Source organism: Aristolochia californica, unplaced genomic scaffold, assembly GCF_029961685.1.
Source record: "Aristolochia californica isolate CCGP_79_NKW_82.1479 unplaced genomic scaffold, dmAriCali1.0.hap1 SCAF_10, whole genome shotgun sequence".
In the NCBI taxonomy this organism is placed as follows: Eukaryota; Viridiplantae; Streptophyta; class Magnoliopsida; order Piperales; family Aristolochiaceae; genus Aristolochia; species Aristolochia californica.
Genome location: NW_027181771.1, coordinates 34,134,200 through 34,150,821, shown reverse-complemented (window position 1 = coordinate 34,150,821; position 16,622 = coordinate 34,134,200). Strand labels below are relative to the sequence as shown.

Genomic DNA, 16,622 nt, shown 5'->3' with positions numbered 1-16,622 from the left:
GGATTTTTTTGTCCCAACGAAAATATATCCTTGATTTACTACACAAGACCAATATGACTAATTGTAATCCTGTTGGCACTCCTATGTCTCCCTCCACTAAACTTTCTGCTTTTGATTCTACATCTATGGAAGATCCTTCTCTGTACAGGAGTGTGGTGGGCAGCCTCCAATATCTTCTCTTCACTCAACCTGATTTAGCCTTCTCAGTCAATCGTGTCTGTCAATTTATGCATGCTCCTTGTCTTTCTCATTGGCAATCTGTGAAACGGATCTTACGGTATTTGAAACAGACTCTGGATTATGGTCTGACTCTCACTTCTTCTCCGGCCCCTGTTCTGGCTGCCTTCTCTGATGCCGACTGAGCAGGATGCCCCGATGACTGAAAATCTACCAGTGGCTATTGTTTATTCTATGGCACAAATCTCATCTGCTGGAGTTCAAAAAAACAAACTACTATCGCTCGGTCCAGCACGGAGGCTGAATACAAGGCCATGGCTCATGCTACGTGTGAGCTAGTTTGGGTCCAATCCTTATTGTTTGAATTGGGAATCTACTTATCTCAGCCACCCATTCTCTATTGTGATAATCTGGGGGCCACTTACTTATCTGTGAATCCTGTGATGCATTCTCGAACCAAACATGTCGACATTGATTATCATTTTGTTCGCGATCGTGTCCATAACAAGACTCTTCAAGTTTCCTTCCTTTCCAGTAAAGATCAGATCGCCGATGTCTTCACCAAGCCCCTATCCATCACCAGGTTTTGCACACTTAGATCGAGCCTCACAGTCCTGCCAGGCCTGCTGGGCTCGCCGGGGGGTATCAGCAGTAAAGAGACTTCCACACCTCAACAGCACGTCCAGAAGAATCCAGAAGGTGTCAATGGGTAATGTATTCCTAGAAAAGTCTAGAATACTGTATTCTCTGCCATGTATTCCAGAAGGGTCTAGAATACACTCTGCAATGTATAAATACCTCATCATGTAAACAGATTCAACAAGGAGAGAAAAACTATCCACAATTGATTTTGGTATTCTATCATTCTTCTTTCCTTCTATCAATTAGTAGGGAAACGAAGAAAGGAGAATGAATCCCAAATCACCCTGATAAATTTTTCTCCTCACTGTCTGTTTCTTTTCAAATTATTTGATTATTTGCGAAACAATTTTTTAACTAAAAGAGAAAATGGTTTTCCATCTTGTTTTTTTTTCTCTCCATATTTGTTTTTTTGTGCCTAACAGCAGAAAATCATTTTCTAATCTTTTTCTTCTATTTTCTATCTCATTTTTCATGGGCATGCAAACAAGAAAAAAGAAACCTCTTTTCTTTTCTGTTTCTCGTTATCTTTCTCTTTTCTCTCCCCCTCAGAGTTGTTAAGGATTATTTAAAGTGGCCGTTCCTATTTTCTTTTTAATAATATTTTTTGTTAAAATATTGCTTATAGATTTGTTAGAGAAAGGGAGAGACCGTCGGATCGACAGCAACGAGGTTAAGTCAGTAAGAAAACCAGTTTCGGACAATGAGCAATCCAGCACCGGTGAACAAATACCAGTACACGACAACGTTCACCACCATAACCTCCATGAACGAGTCCTCCTCTTCTTTAAATTAAACAGAAGAGACATTCAGAAACCTGCAGAAATACGGTCACTCCATTCATAGCTATCATCTACGTCTCTGTAGACGACAACAAAAACCTCGATAACAATAATATTACTACAGCCATGCTCACACAAGACCAGAAACAAAACTTCATCGAGCGCGCCACACATTGAGTTGCCTAGTTCGCATTGCCTTACACTTCATTAACATCAAACCTCTTTCCTGTCATTTCTCCAAGCTCTAGCGCGACAGACCAATACAAAAGCTATGGCAACACGCAGAGGTCTAAAAATCTGTTGCGCGGTAACGGCGGCCGTCGTCATCATCGTTGTTGTAGTTCTGATCACCTTGCTCTTCACAGTCTTCAAGCCCAAACAACCAAAAATCCAACCCCATCCAGTTCTTCTGAAAAGAATAGAATTTGAACCATTCCCCCTTCTTAAGCTGAACCTGATGTTACTCGTGTCTGTAACAGTAAAAAACGAGAACTACGGAAGGTTCAGGTACGACGCGAGCAAAGTTTTCATCTTCTATCGTGGGAATCAGATAGGAGAAGGCCCCATTGACGCTGGCGTGATCACTTCCCATGGGACGGAGGACATTAACACTACAATAGAAATTTCAGCGGAGACCATGATATTGAACAAAGATTTCTGGTCGGATCTTGGAGAAGGGTACTTCAACTTCACTTCGGAATCGGACGTCCATGGGCAGGCTAGCATGCTCAAGTTCCTGAAGAAACATGCTAAAGCTAGAACCACATGTGATATCACCGTCTACCTTGCGGGTCCTCCCTATTCCAAATGCAACACCAAAGTGAAAATTTGATTTTTTTTTTTTTTTTTATCATCTATAGTTAATTCTACTGGAGAGAAACGCTCTCTCATTCAATTTCCTGCTTTAACAATAAGTATGAAATCAAAACTCTAAATCTCCTATGCAAAATTATAATTTTATTTGTTTCCTGCAACTTGAGTATACTGCATTACCCATAGAATACAAGACCGACAAGGTGGACATCAGCCATAGGGATCCAGTGTAAGAGCAGGCACTACATGATACTTGAGAGAAAAAAAAAATTCAAGTTTAATTGCTTGCTAACTTGAAAGTAAAGAAAGGATAGAATCTGTATCTTTGCATCAAAGCAATCTCAAAAGCTGGTTAAAGATACTCAGATGCTGTTAAGTTCAATTATGGGTGAGAGACTTGTTGAATTCTGAAAGTGAAATGTATAAACGATACTCAGATTCGTCAGAATCCTTGTTTTTTCAAGAAAAATAAATGTTAGTCTAACCCAACAGACAAGCTATGAATATTCATAACATCTGAAGCAAAGAATAATCCCATCAAAAGCAGAAGGCAGACACAGAAATAGACTCAGCTTCCAAAAAGAAACACTGCCCATATGCTTTGCACTGGAAGTTAAGAAATCCAAAGAATAAGAAGCAGGACCATTTGAAATCTTCAAAGCCACAGCTTGTAAAGTGGAGATCGAGGCCTACAAAAACCCAGAAGGTGAGGACCTTCCTGTCAACCCTTTGCTTGCAGAGGTCTTTTGTCCTTTTTTCCCACAAAATTCCCACTATTTTCTTCCATGGCTAAACTCACATTAAGAAAGAGCCATCACTTGAAACCAGCTCATGCATATGGGATCTTTGCTCTTTTCGTGTTGGTGCACGTAGCTGCTGCAACAGAGTTCAGAGTTGGGGGCGCCAATGGGTGGACTCTGCCTCCGAATCCCAATTTCAATCCATACATTCAATGGGCAGAAATGAACAGATTCCAACTCGGAGACTCCTTGTGTAAGACGATACCCAGATATTCATTTCAATATCCATACAACATTTTCCTAAGAACCATTAATCATTCTGAATCTAAAAACCTGTTCTACTGACTGTTGTGGTTGCAGTGTTTATATATCCACCTAACAAGGACTCAGTTCTTCAAGTCACCATGGAAAAGTACAAAAACTGCGTCGTTGATGGTCCAATTGCATCTTTCAAGGACGGAAACACTTTGGTCACTTTCAACCAATCAGGTCCTCACTACTTCATCAGTGGAACCAATGGAAACTGCCTGAAAAATGAGAAGATGCTGGTGATAGTCATGGCTGAGAGGGGCAACGTTAACAGATCCTCTACGTCGAACAACACAAAAGCCACTCCACCTGCCTCTGCTCCAGTTCTAAGTCCACCTGAGATTAGCCCCTCGACGCCTCCCGAGATGAACCCATCAACCCCTCCTGAGATGGTTCCGGCGACTGCGCCTACAGGAGAAGCATCCCCTTCTCCACCTTCCCCTCCCCCTGGAAATGGAGCTTCTTCATTGCCGATGATTTCTGCAGCCTCCGTCGGAGCTCTCTTCGGAACATCAATTCTCTTATCCTTGTAAAGAGGTCATTCGTTGGATTGAAGGAGTGTGAGCCTAGACTGATTGAGTGTGTTTTTTACATGTGGGAGATCTGGGAAGTTGTAGATTTGCATGGGACAAATATTTTTTTTTTCTTTTTTCTCATCTTGGTCGACTGCAGCAGCAATAAACTCTTCAAGAGTGGCTTGGTCCTGGTTATTAATTTGTAGCAGATGAAAAATAAGCTTTTCATTGTTTCATGTTTAGTGTTGGCGATTTTGTTTGTGTTATTATAAATGAAATAATTCACTGGTGTTTGTGCTGTTTTTTTGTTTCCAGTTTGCTCAATCAACTCAAGAACATTAAAGCATGTAATTTACTCCTTTAGAGATCTGTATGGGAAGAAAGATGATTCAGCTCTGTTTCATCATTATAACACTCACTTATCAGAAAAATAAACTTACTACTTTAACTTCTTTCAAATAAGTAAATAAATCTATTTAACTTTAGGGCTGTCTTTGTGCCAAAAAGAAATCATTGAAAATTGTAAAAGTAAAACAAAAATATTTCGTTTGATCAAATTTTTCTGATGTTTCTGCCTTTTTTTTAGAATGAAACCCTACACCATTCATGCGTATCTGTTTTTCTGTATTTTTCATTTCCTCCCATTCACCTTACTGTACCTGAGTCTATCTGATAATACATAGGAAACGGATCAAGACATGCCTCCCATAGAAGCCCTCGAAACAGAAGCTCAGTAATTGATTTGTTCAATTGCTTGCATTCAAATGTCCAAACCATCAACTGTTAATGGCAAAAGAAATAAATAAATAAAAACAAAGTGCCAACATGTGAAAGTATGCGCGGGGAAGAACTTCTTAACACTTCTCCTCCATCTACTGAATCCCCCGCTTCATCTTTCAACAGAATTTCTCTCTCTTCTTTCTTGAAACATGTAATGATAGGAATTTGGACAATAACTTTAAATTTCTGTACCTATATGAGGTAATTTTGTGTACATTTACATCAAACCTGGCTGGTTTAGCAACAAGAACCAACCAGCTATACGAACATCATGGATCAGCTGTAGAGCGAAAACTAATTGCAACACCGATTATCATAAAAACATCATGTTTCCCTAACTCTTACCTTTTTCACCAGCCTGATTGTGTTATGAAACATCGAGTCCAATATTCCAGCTACCTGATATTATGAAAGACAAAAAAGATTTATTTCAGGAAAGCCAGTCACGAAATCATCTCTTAGAGGTTCCAAAAAAGCTTTCAGAAGCAAGTACAATAGTACTATTATATGCATACCGTGAAAACACCACAAATAATGGCACAAACGTTTGCTATGAAGTGAGAAAAGGATTTTGTATTCTCCTCTACTAGGACCTGTTTCCAGTAAAAGGAAAAGAGAAGAGCAAATAGAAGATTAGGATGACAGAAAAGAACACATCTGATTAACTTTGAAAAGCAGCTCCACCACCAATTATAATGGCCATAATTACAATAATAAGAAACAGACTTCTGGAAAAAGAAAGATAGAAACCTGCATAGGAGAGAGCTTAAAAAGGCTGGAATGTTTATGCTCTGCACCAGACTACTATGCGCTGTGTACTCATCATACTCAATAAACTTTTGTTCTGGGAATGTTCTCCTAGATAAAACCTGAGTCTTCATAACTTGAAAAGATAATATTCAATCTGAAAATGCATATGGATCAGATGAGCTTTTGTTAGTTGGACTGAGATAGAGAAAATTGACATGCTCAGCAACTTTTGGGAAGTTTGATGACCGATCAAAGAGATCAAACCAGTATCAGTAAACAAACCCCGTTGTCATTTGAAAAAGAGTTTTAGAGACGTTATGATCTAGTTCAAGGGAAGGCTTCTGAGGCTTGAACAGAAATAGGATTTTTTCTGTAATTTCCATCAGCAGGAACATGGACAGGATTTTTGGTTGAAAAGTGGATAAAACTAAAGAGTACAATTTTTTATCTTAAAAGATGTTATGCATCTGTATCATGTAGAGTAGTTCCTAATCATATTAGAGATTACCCAATGGTTATAGGAAGATGAACTGATCTCTAAGTAGAAAATCAAACATTGGCAAGGTGAACAACATATTCACAATCAATTTCTAAGTTGTTGAATAGGGAAATGTCCCATTTTGGAGAAGTGTTGAAAAAAGTGATTAAACTATATGGTTCAACATTAAGCCTCCTAAATGACTAGTCATTTGGAGATGGAACTAAACTCAACCCAATAGTGGTATCAAAACAAGTTGTGTGTGTGAATCAAGGCCCAATATGCGCTCTCCAAGTTATTTGTTTTGTGTGGTCCATTATATGTAAACCTGGACGTGAAGGAGTGTCGAGTGAAAAAAAAAAATCCTACATTAAAAAGTGTTGAGAAAAATGATTGGGTGATAAAGTTGAATAATAGGCCTCCTAAGTGGCTAGTCATTTTAGGATGGAACCAAACTCAGGTTAATAGTGTATCAAAACAGTTTCTGTGAGTTGATCCGTCGAACCACAAGGACAATAGAGCACTTATTCCAGTGTGATCTTAATTTTTTAGTTTTTATTGATCAGTCTTTGATCATTTTACTCTTTTATTTTTCCTTTTATGCTTACTATGTCGTTCTCCATGTCATCTACTATTTAGTGGATGTTTTCCTTTTACTCTCCATAATGTTTACAACAGGATAAATTCTACAGAATAAGATCATTATGTTTTAGTATTCAACTCCACATGTGTCATCATAGTTTTGTGGGTTGAACTCAATTCCAACCGAAAATGACTACCAACTTAGGAGGCCCATTACGCAACCTTATAATGCAATCATTTTTCTTAACACTTCTCAATGTGGGACTTTTTCCCACTTAACATAAGTCAAATCAAATTATACTTATTTTAACATTCTTTGTTTAGCAAAACATGCCAATCTATTCTATGACTTATTTGGTTTTTTCTAAAAATAAAGGTTTCTCTTATGTGTCAACTCCAAAGGTGCTAGAGGGAGGTACTATTTTGAGATCATAAAAGAACAATAAATAGCGTTTCTCAGACACCCAGGTTGTTTCTTGAAGCTCAAGTACAGAAGAAAATTATAAATCCACACCAATGTGGGATTGTTCTCATACAACCACCTCTCTCACCCTCAGACTACTGGCGTGAGACAAAGCACATTTACAACCATAGAATGGTGGGATTTCTTTATCCACCAATAAAAATCATCCCTAATAAATTAATTAGAATATCATTCTAGAAGTATTTCAAAAAGAAACCTAAAAATAATATCTTAACCAATTATTTCTTCTACCATCAATTTGATTGATATAATAAACTTACTAGGTAAAATACCCTTCCACAGGTCCAAGCACTTAGATATGAAATTTTTATTTTTAAAATTTTTATTTTATATTTTATAATAATTTATTTTTTTAATAAAAAAAATTAATTTATTTTTTATGATAAATAACTTGCTTAATAATAACAAGAAAAAAAATTAATTTATGTAAATATATAGCTTGATCATACAGCTCTCGAGTAAATATATGTCATCTCAAAAATAAAGTCATGGGTCCACAAATAGCCAATAATAGAAACATACACCAAAAAATCCATTTAGCAAAATACAAACTAGTTATGTCCATCTTTACCAGCCAAAGCAGTTAATACACATTTGATAAGCAAGGTTGAAAGTGACATACTATGTATTGGACATGCAAAACAACTAGGTAGAAGCCCACAAATCCAACTGCATGGACTCTATCAAACCAAGTTGGTCGACCAATTTTGCTAGTTTGAGATTGCTAGAGCAAAATTCAACTCACTAGTAGAACACAATTGTTCATAAAATTTAGGCCTATTAGCCTCTTTATCTAGTGCCTATGAGGTAATTACTTAGGTGTTGGCCTCTTATTTGGAAAAAAAATTATGGATAATAGCACCAATCAAAGTGCTGCCGCAAGATGGGTTTGGGAATGCAATGGCATCAATGGATTCATAGTTGCACTTCATTAGCATCCTTTCTGGTCATAATCAATGGGGAAGCAAAGGGGTAGATACTTTTGTTGCCACTTATTTTCAATCTGGAGGGAGGGGCACAAACTAGAATCTTTATTATGGCACCTGAAAAAGGTCGACTAATTGATTCCTCCAACTTTTTCTCTCTTACAACTCCTTTGTAACTGTTTGCATATGACATTATAAGTTTCTATGATGGAATTCTTGATATCACTCTAAATGTGAAAGCACTTCCTGCAGTCTTTGAAATTATCTCTGGTAAGAGGACGAATTGGAATAAAACCAGTATCATGGGAATTAACTTCCATGAGTCTCAGGTGAAGGAAATTGCAAAAGTTCTTGGTTGTAAACTTCATCCTGACCTTCATTATATCTTGGAATTCCACTACTGGGCAAATCCTTCTCTAACAGGATCCAGTAACAGAAAGTATGGAAAGACGATTAGCAGGACGGAAAAGTAAGTTATTCTCTTTAGGTGGGCATATCACATTGATAAAATCAACTCTTGCAGGCTAATCGAGCCATAAAATGCTAACCTAGCCATAAAATCCTTACATCTGTGTCCAGCAGTAGTGGCTGCAAAGATTGAATCCCTTAAAAGCAAATTTCTTTGGAGTGGCTCTTCTAAGCAGCCATGATATCATCTAATAAATTGGTCAAAGTTTGTCAATGGTAGCCCAGATTTTGATGGACTCTAGCGATTAAAAAAAAAAAAGAATCGGGAAGCCCTCTGTCTGGGCAACTTATATGGCCAAAACTTTTTTACAAAATCCACTACAAGATCCTGAAGAAGTTGGATTATTTAAGCTTGCAAACAGATTTCCAAAAGCTAGATGCATGATATGGGACAACATCTGGAGGAAGCCAATGGTGGTCATCATAATTGTACTTTTAAACTAAGATACTGGTAGCCAAAATTCTACATCAGATGGATAAAAGAAGGGGAAGAATATGTATATGTATATATATATATATATATATACACATGCATAATATACATGTATATATGTATATATAGAGAGAGAGAAGAGAAAGACATTTCGTCCCATGAGCCAAGTAGATGCATACCAAGACAAGAGTAACTGTATCTCTTTCTCCATTATAAGATTCATGCTCATGGTGCCCATGATTATCCGTGTCAGGAATACACAAGTACGAAACACAATTCTTGGCAAAAAAAAAAAAAGAACTTTTTTAAGTAGAGGAGAAAGAAAAGCATGATGTGCAAAAAAAAGAAAAAATGAAGAAAACCAACTATAGGTGGTGAGGGAAGAGAAGCTACCATTTCATCAATAACAATCTATCTGTATCTAATAAACCGCCTGAAAATGTTATAATAACAAGATAAAGAATTTCCTATGGGATAAGAATGAAGAACATGTAGTGCAACTGACCTAACATCACTTCCCTTGCGAAAAATACAAATAGATGGATAACCCTGGATATGATGCCTGCAAAATATGTTCCCAAATCCCATGCTTAACTTCATTTACTGAATGTACAAGCAATTCAACCTACTTCTAAAACTAGATGAGAGGCTTAAAGATCCCACTAGCATGAACAATCCTCAATACAAACCCCTTCCACATGACCTAATCTGACCAACACTTCATTTTCGGAGATTTTTTTTTTTAACAATGTGAAAGAGGAATCCATAAGAAAGATCCCAAAGGACAGAGAGTACAATAGAATATTTACAAAAGTCACCCAGGATTAAAACATTGAAAATGCTCAAATGGGAAGTGAAGAGCTGACAACAAGGTGTTGCCAGGTGACTTCTTCCCTAGCTAGAGTATCTGCTATGCTACTCGTAAGACTGCAACCAAGATCTGTTCAGATTTTTAAAAAGGGCTTTTATGTCATTAAAGTGCATCAAGAAGTGGCTGGGAGAATACTTGCCACCATTGCCTCAACTAATAGCAACAGCTAACTCTCCCTCAACAACTAGGGAGTTGAAGAACCTTCTAGTGTAGAATCGGAAGTCCTGAAGGAGGGCTCTCAACCCTGATACAGTAGTCTCACACTGGTCAAATGGTGCAGGGTATCCAAGATGATTTTAACTATGAACTACCATCAAAATTGAGCATCAAGCACTCCTCAGAAGGAAGGCCCAAGTTGCAAGATTGGGGATGGTGTGATAATAAAAGTTAGCAACAACACCCCCCCCCCCCCCCCCCCCCCCAGTTCCTTCTGAGGAGAGCTAGGAAGGTTGGAGGTCTCATCATATTTGCTAGCCCAGAAAAACACGGTATATAGTAGCTTCCATAAGTCCTTCAGATTTTTGATTGCCCTCAAAAGTCCTTTAGTTCCTTCTTTTCCATATGTTCCAAATGACTGAAGCAAAGGACAGCATCCAAAATTTTTTACCTGTGTTTGCCCATGGGGTTGAGGCTGTTGTGTCAGCATTGAGCTCAAGGATGAGGGGAACCAGTATTGAAGACCAAACATAAGAAGAAAAGCATTCCAGGCTGAGGTCAAGGTTGAGAATAAAAGTATAGAAAATATAAACAGAAATATATTGGCCAGGTCGAGGTCAAGTTCAATTGATTTATCTTTCACACACTAGACATAATATGGAGGTAGATGTACGTAGTTTGTGTCGACATCTCTTTCTTTTTTCAAAAATGACGACAATTTCATTAAGAGAAAAGAAAATAAAAAATCTGTTGCTGTTGAGATCTCAGTTTCTCTCTCCCTTTTTGTATCATGATATGTTGTGTTTTATCTTGATAATCCCACCAATTTTTACCTAAGATTATTTGGGTACTTAGACAAATCCTATCCAGAACAAAAGATAGTACTTTTAAACCCAAACTAGGGCTTCTATAGTAGAACCTAACTGTAATGCAAGAAAAAATCGAACAAGAGAGAAAACAAGTATTCTGATAGATCAGTTGACTGAAAAGCTGAAAACTGGACACAACTTCTAAGTAGGCTCATAGATTAAGGTAATCTGTCACCTAGAAAAGAAATTTGTTCACCAAATATATCTGAAAATACCTTCAGCACAAATCAATTTATTGAGTGTAGTCAACCTTGCTCCTGAGAATTCGTCTATCAAGTTCAGGATCATATCTGAAAGACACGAAATATTCAGACAACTATCCGTACAACACCTATGAAGAAGAAGCATGAACCAGCAGATTATATATATTATACACAGATGAAGCCATTGCAGTTCAGCAAAGTAAACTTTACAATAACGTAATGAAAAACAACAAAAGAAAGAATCCCTCTTGAATACCGATTTCTAATTACTTTAGATGCTTTCTCCCATGAAGGTTCCTGAAAAAAAATTAAAACACTTGTGAAGCTATATTGCAAAATATTTAGAAAAAAGAAATGTACAATTTAAAATGTAGAAAATCCTACCAAACAGTTACTCCAAGGACACCATGGAGCGTAAAAATTGACCACCAAAACAGGAAACCTGCAATCACATGACTATTAGACCTCTGAAATGGAACACAACATCAAAATGCAATTATCCAACAACAAATATTATATAAAATGTAAGTTCAGTGGGCCATAAATGACACTTCGTTTTTACTAGCAAATGAAACAAAAGAAGCCCACTTCAGAAGTAGAATTATCAGTTCGACAATTAGATACTTCATTCCAATTTACAACCCAGGAAAGCAATTGATAACATGTTTCTAACACCGATAACAACCTAATTTTCACAAGTTAAAAAAAAAACAAATGATTAATGATTTGTGTTAAATCAATTGACAGCTGAAACCCAATGATTGATGTTGAAATGAAGAGATTCTAGTATAAACACCACTACAAAATTTACCCCCTCTATGCTTACAAACAGTTAGGCATCACAAAGATAAATATCAGATTAAATTCAAACTTAAAATATATTAAACAAGGATATGGGTGCATAAACTTACTGACGAGAAAAATTGTCAAAACTAGCTCCTGTTAGGGGAACGGATCCTTCACCAAATTCTCCCTCACCTTCATCTCCATAATTGTCAACTCTGGGAATAGGACCTGGGTTAAACTCAGCACCAGTTGGAATTAAATTGGGATTTATTGAATATTTCCTCACTGTTTTTGTTATATTCAACCTGTTCTGCAGATCAGAGGAACAAAATTCGATGGATCACTTAAGGTAGCATGAGAAAGCTGCTTGCAGTGAATCGAACTCTTTCATTTCTAACAAATAAATAAAGAAGAAGAAGAAAATGTTGGAAAAATATATAAAATCATCTTTTCTTATAGTGGAATGAAACACCTAGAACCATCTAATTGGAAGCAGACTTGTTGTTTAGCATGCTTTTGCATGATTTATGAAACAAACAAAGCAATAACATTTTCACAACACTACTTTGTAGGGCGGCTAATGCCAAACATGCCATTCTGGTCTGACTTCAAGAGATACTTCTTAAATGGGAACTCAGTAAAAGTTGCATGAGTAGTGGAGAGCTCAATATTTAAAATCATCTACAGTCAAGTGACATATCAATTAGATGCAGCCTTTACTAGCCCAACATAGGAAAGTAGTATAGGCCCTTAAATTTAAATATTTTAAAAGTCAGCATAATTTGAAATTAATCCTAAAGTTCGGGTTAGCTGCATTCATACCCCTAAAGCATAGCATAAACACTTACACACCCTTCAGTCCCCAAACCCCAATTTCAACAAACGAAATGATAATATCACCCATGGTGAATTAAAATGAATGCCTCAAGTTTTAAATGGTCCAACATTAGCAGGACCAACTAAGTCCGACCAATGGGGTCTCTTGGTATTTTCCTGCATTTTAAACATAAGAAGAGGAAAGTAGTCATGTAATATAGACTCCACTGACATTGTTGTTCTTGAGATGTATCATGCATGTTAAAAAATAAAAACAACATTATCCCTTCAAAAAGTATTAAGCACCGAAGTCAAAGTCATAACTGCACCAAGGCTTAAGAACAACATTGCCTTACTTGGTTGTCATCGTGTTTTACAATCTTATTGGAAGCTTGTTTGACTCTCACAACTTGAGGTATATTGTTTGCACACTCAACTAGCATAACAATATGTCAGGCCGGTCAAAGGTCATCTCTTCAACCTACACAAAGTCAAGTTCGGAAACCAGAATGCATTTAAATCCTCTAAAGATTATTTGAGACAGAGAAGACTTTTAGACAATGGATGCTGAAACACCCATACTTTTGTGGGAGTTTAAGAGTTTGGAATTGCATTACTGGGATATATGTTATTCAATTCTATAATTCAAGACATGGATTTCTGGTATATTCTTTTCCAGAAAAAAAAATCCAGAATAAAAAGACATAAAAGCAAAAGAAAGAAAGACAAACAAAAGGAAGGAAAAGAAGGAGAAGAGAAACCTTCTCTCTCCCCAGAATTCAATCTCCTATCTGTCAGACGAAAAATGAAATTTCGCAAGAATGAAAAGAATGTCACATTTAAACTGCTACATGCTAAAGTAATTCCTATACTACAATAGTTTCACTCACTCTAACACTAAAATTTCTATTTGACAGGTACTCAAATACCTAAGTAATGTAGGTCTGGAAAAAAGAACACACCTTACAGTTCAAATTTGCACCTCAAAGTTGTAGGAGGACAGCAAAACCAGTAAGTTTGAACTTTAGTGGCTGCAACAATGTTTCCTTTCTCTAGAATCAAAAGAAATTCTACATGTATGGGGGGTAGGAATACTGTCAATTGCTATGGTAATTCCATGGAGACCGACCACGGAACAATTATTTGATAAGTAGTAAAATTTTAAGAATTCCAATTCCAGACACCCCAGCCACTAACCCCCAACAACTGTAAGTAAATACCGAAATGTCCAACCATTCTAAGTTCTTGTCTAATGCAAATGCTTCGAAAATTAAAAACTCATGTGACCTGCCTCAATTTTATTTAAAACACCATGAGACTCATTTATGTTTTTGGACAGGCTCTCGACATTTGTTTCACAAGATACTGCTTCTCATTTTAGCAACAGATCCTGAAGTATTGATGTTAACTACACTTAAAGCTTGTATTATTCCACACACAGAACACTTGTGTGAATGTCATCTCAAAGAATGACAGACTCACATGGATAAAAGATGCATATTTCTATAGATGTCAACATACTGGAGCGATAGTCTTACGTTTAGAATAATCATCTCAATGATGGAAACCACATAGCAGCATGGCTCCTTGCCAAGAAGCCCTTCTCCTCCTTTGCTGGTTCCTCTATTCGTGATAATTGGCACAACATAGCAAAAATGCGGTTTGAAACCAAGATCCCAGTCATGCAGGGATGGACCCCCCCCCCCCCCCCCCCCCCAAAACATGGTTTCCTGAAGTTAAATTTTGATGGTTCTTCTCTCAGCAATCCCGGAATTGTTGGTTTTGGGGGAGTTATCTCGGATCCCTCCTGCAATTAGTGTTTCTCGTATGCTGGCCCGTTAGGCATTGCTGATTCAACGACGGCTAAACTCCAAGGTCTTCTCAATGGGCTCCGCGTTTTCAGAGACAATTGTAGTGGTCCCCTTCACATTGAGGGGGACTCAAAGGTGGTAATTAGTTGGTACGAATATGCATCCCCCCGTGGCGCCATTGGAACTCTTTTTGGGAAATTCTTGAAATTGCCTCTCAATTTTCTTGTATTTGGTCTCACATTTCGAGATCTGCTAACTCAGTAGCAGATTTGTTAGCAAAGTTGGGAGCAATCTTTCATTCTCTTGTTGTTAGGGATTTGCTCCTCGATTCTTTGTAATTCTCTCTGTTAATATATACATCTTTTTCAAAAAAACAATGATGGAAACCACCTGAAATTTTTTCCAAAAAAATTGATTGCACAGGCTATACGAGCTGATAAGTACAGGCAATAGCAGATGCACAGGCAATGTTTCACCGTCGTAAACATTGTCGTTACAACAAGTACAGAGCATATGCAAATCACAGATATGGAAGCAGATGAAATTTCTGAAGTTCAACGTGGAAACAGCCAGATGCACCAATTCTGCTCAGAAAATTGGGAGCTCTACGAGCAGAGGCTTCCAAATACCATCGACTCCACTTCAACAGTCGTGGTATAGCAACACATAAAACGAAACAAATGATACAGTAGAAACACCAAACAGTTTTTTTTTTTTTCCTATAATTAAAAAAAAAATCAAACACTTGGGAGTAACTGGAATTGCGTATAGCAATAGAGAACAAAAAAGGGAGAGAGCTGACCTATAAAAGTCGATGCATTTGAGCTTGGCTGAGGAAATCATCGTTGCAGGGAGTAATAACGAAACGATAAAGTCAGCTGAGCAGAAATGGGTATACAAGTGGCAGAGGGGAGAAAATCTCAGGCCGCTTCGCGCTCTGATAAGTGAAACACTTTCTAATAGAAACCAGGTAGTGTGCACAATGATCATTTAGTGGACAGCGGAGAATGTGTTTATTAATAAAATAATCTGATAGATTTAAATTTATTAGATAATTTTATTAAAAATTTTAATTTACAAAATAATATAAATAATTTATTTTTTAAAATAAAATATTAAATTAAATAAATACAAAAAAATAACATACCTACATAAACATGGTTACTTTATAATGTTTAATATTTTATTAAAAGTCATGAATATAAAAAATAACTAAATAAGACATTTTATTAATAAATCAGAAAGATTTTTGTTTAGTCTAAATTAATAGAATAATTATAAAGTAAAATAAAAATATTATTTTAATTAATTATAAATAATAAAATACTTAAACAAAAATATTTACAAATTTTTATTTTTATGATATCTTAATTATCGTTCTTAAATTAGTGATTTAATATAATATTAAAAGTTATAAAAATAATATATATAAATAAATAAAATATTTTATTAATAAAATAATATAAGTATTTCCATTAAAATCTAATTGAATTAATTTACGATCAACATCAAGTGGAATGATGAGCATGGAGTGAATTCGCTAGTTCATCACTTTCAGTCGTTCTTTCTTAAACCAGTGAATGTCACTCCGACTTTGAGAGCCACTTTCACTTGCACATGCACGAAGTGGCAAAGACGGCACGTGTTGTAAAGTCCGTATATCGCTTTGAACGTTCACATCTGTGGCCCAAGTATTGTTGATGATCCAACGCGATCACATCACCTTGCGTTTACAGCGGGCACAAAGAGTTGTTCACGCTTCACTAGCGGCCAAACCTAAATCCAGTCCCCACCCAACCATGCATGGCGTATTTCGGTGCGACGCCTACAATCCAAACAAGGACAGACAAAAACCCCAATCGTAAAGACGACCGCAACTCAGAGCCAAACCCAAACGATTGGTGATTTGAGCGTTGCCTAACTTCGCTCGTTTTCTCAACCAATCAATGAACGCACAAAAGAGAAAAAGAAAACAAAAGAAGTCTCTGCCCATTATTCCTTCACCCTTACCTGCTTACCTCTTTCAACTACCTAACCCTGCAATCCACCCCGGAATTTTCTGATGTGTTGAAGATGATGAAAACAGCAATATTCTAAAACAGGAAGGAATCTCTTCCTCTGTACCGTCTCTGGGTGGTCCGGCCATGGCCATATCGTTACAGCAGTGTTTTCCCGTCCTCATTTGTATAGAAATCACGTCATGGTCCATCCATGGTAAGATCCGGTGGTTGGCC

At 36.9% G+C, this 16,622-nt stretch overlaps 3 protein-coding genes across 3 annotated transcripts; 2 read left to right on the top strand and 1 right to left on the bottom strand.

Annotated features, from left to right (window-relative positions):
- The first annotated feature begins 1,869 nt into the window (after positions 1–1,869).
- On the top strand, positions 1,870–2,430 carry LOC137943163 (late embryogenesis abundant protein At1g64065-like). The gene has a single exon (XM_068788857.1). The coding sequence runs from the start codon at positions 1,870–1,872 to the stop codon at positions 2,428–2,430; it is 561 nt and encodes a 186-aa protein (XP_068644958.1).
- A 730-nt stretch (positions 2,431–3,160) lies between these two features.
- LOC137942712 (early nodulin-like protein 9) lies at positions 3,161–4,273 on the top strand. Its single transcript, XM_068788447.1, has 2 exons — positions 3,161–3,404; positions 3,512–4,273. Exons 1-2 carry the CDS (start codon positions 3,197–3,199, stop codon positions 3,991–3,993), a joined length of 690 nt encoding a protein of 229 aa, XP_068644548.1. The 5' UTR covers positions 3,161–3,196; the 3' UTR covers positions 3,994–4,273.
- A 422-nt stretch (positions 4,274–4,695) lies between these two features.
- Positions 4,696–15,342, bottom strand: LOC137942576 (protein disulfide isomerase-like 5-4). The gene is made up of 8 exons (XM_068788276.1): positions 15,191–15,342; positions 11,887–12,066; positions 11,360–11,417; positions 11,232–11,272; positions 10,988–11,062; positions 5,506–5,659; positions 5,271–5,348; positions 4,696–5,154 (listed from the first exon to the last, which is right to left on the bottom strand). The coding sequence occupies exons 1-5, from the start codon at positions 15,229–15,231 to the stop codon at positions 11,005–11,007; spliced, it is 378 nt and encodes a 125-aa protein (XP_068644377.1). The 5' UTR covers positions 15,232–15,342; the 3' UTR covers positions 4,696–5,154; positions 5,271–5,348; positions 5,506–5,659; positions 10,988–11,004.
- Positions 15,343–16,622: the final 1,280 nt, after the last annotated feature.

Coding starts and splice junctions, on each gene's coding strand:
- LOC137942712 (XM_068788447.1), top strand. CDS start 3,197: ATGGCTAAACTCACATTAAGAAAGAGCCATCACTTGAAACCAGCTCAT. Junction 3,405..3,511: donor CCAACTCGGAGACTCCTTGT/GTAAGACGATAC, acceptor TTGTGGTTGCAG/TGTTTATATATCCACCTAAC.
- LOC137942576 (XM_068788276.1), bottom strand. CDS start 15,231: ATGATTTCCTCAGCCAAGCTCAAATGCATCGACTTTTATAG. Junction 12,067..15,190: donor AAATGCATCGACTTTTATAG/GTCAGCTCTCTC, acceptor TCTGCAGAACAG/GTTGAATATAACAAAAACAG. Junction 11,418..11,886: donor TTTGACAATTTTTCTCGTCA/GTAAGTTTATGC, acceptor ATGTGATTGCAG/GTTTCCTGTTTTGGTGGTCA.
- LOC137943163 (XM_068788857.1), top strand. CDS start 1,870: ATGGCAACACGCAGAGGTCTAAAAATCTGTTGCGCGGTAACGGCGGCC.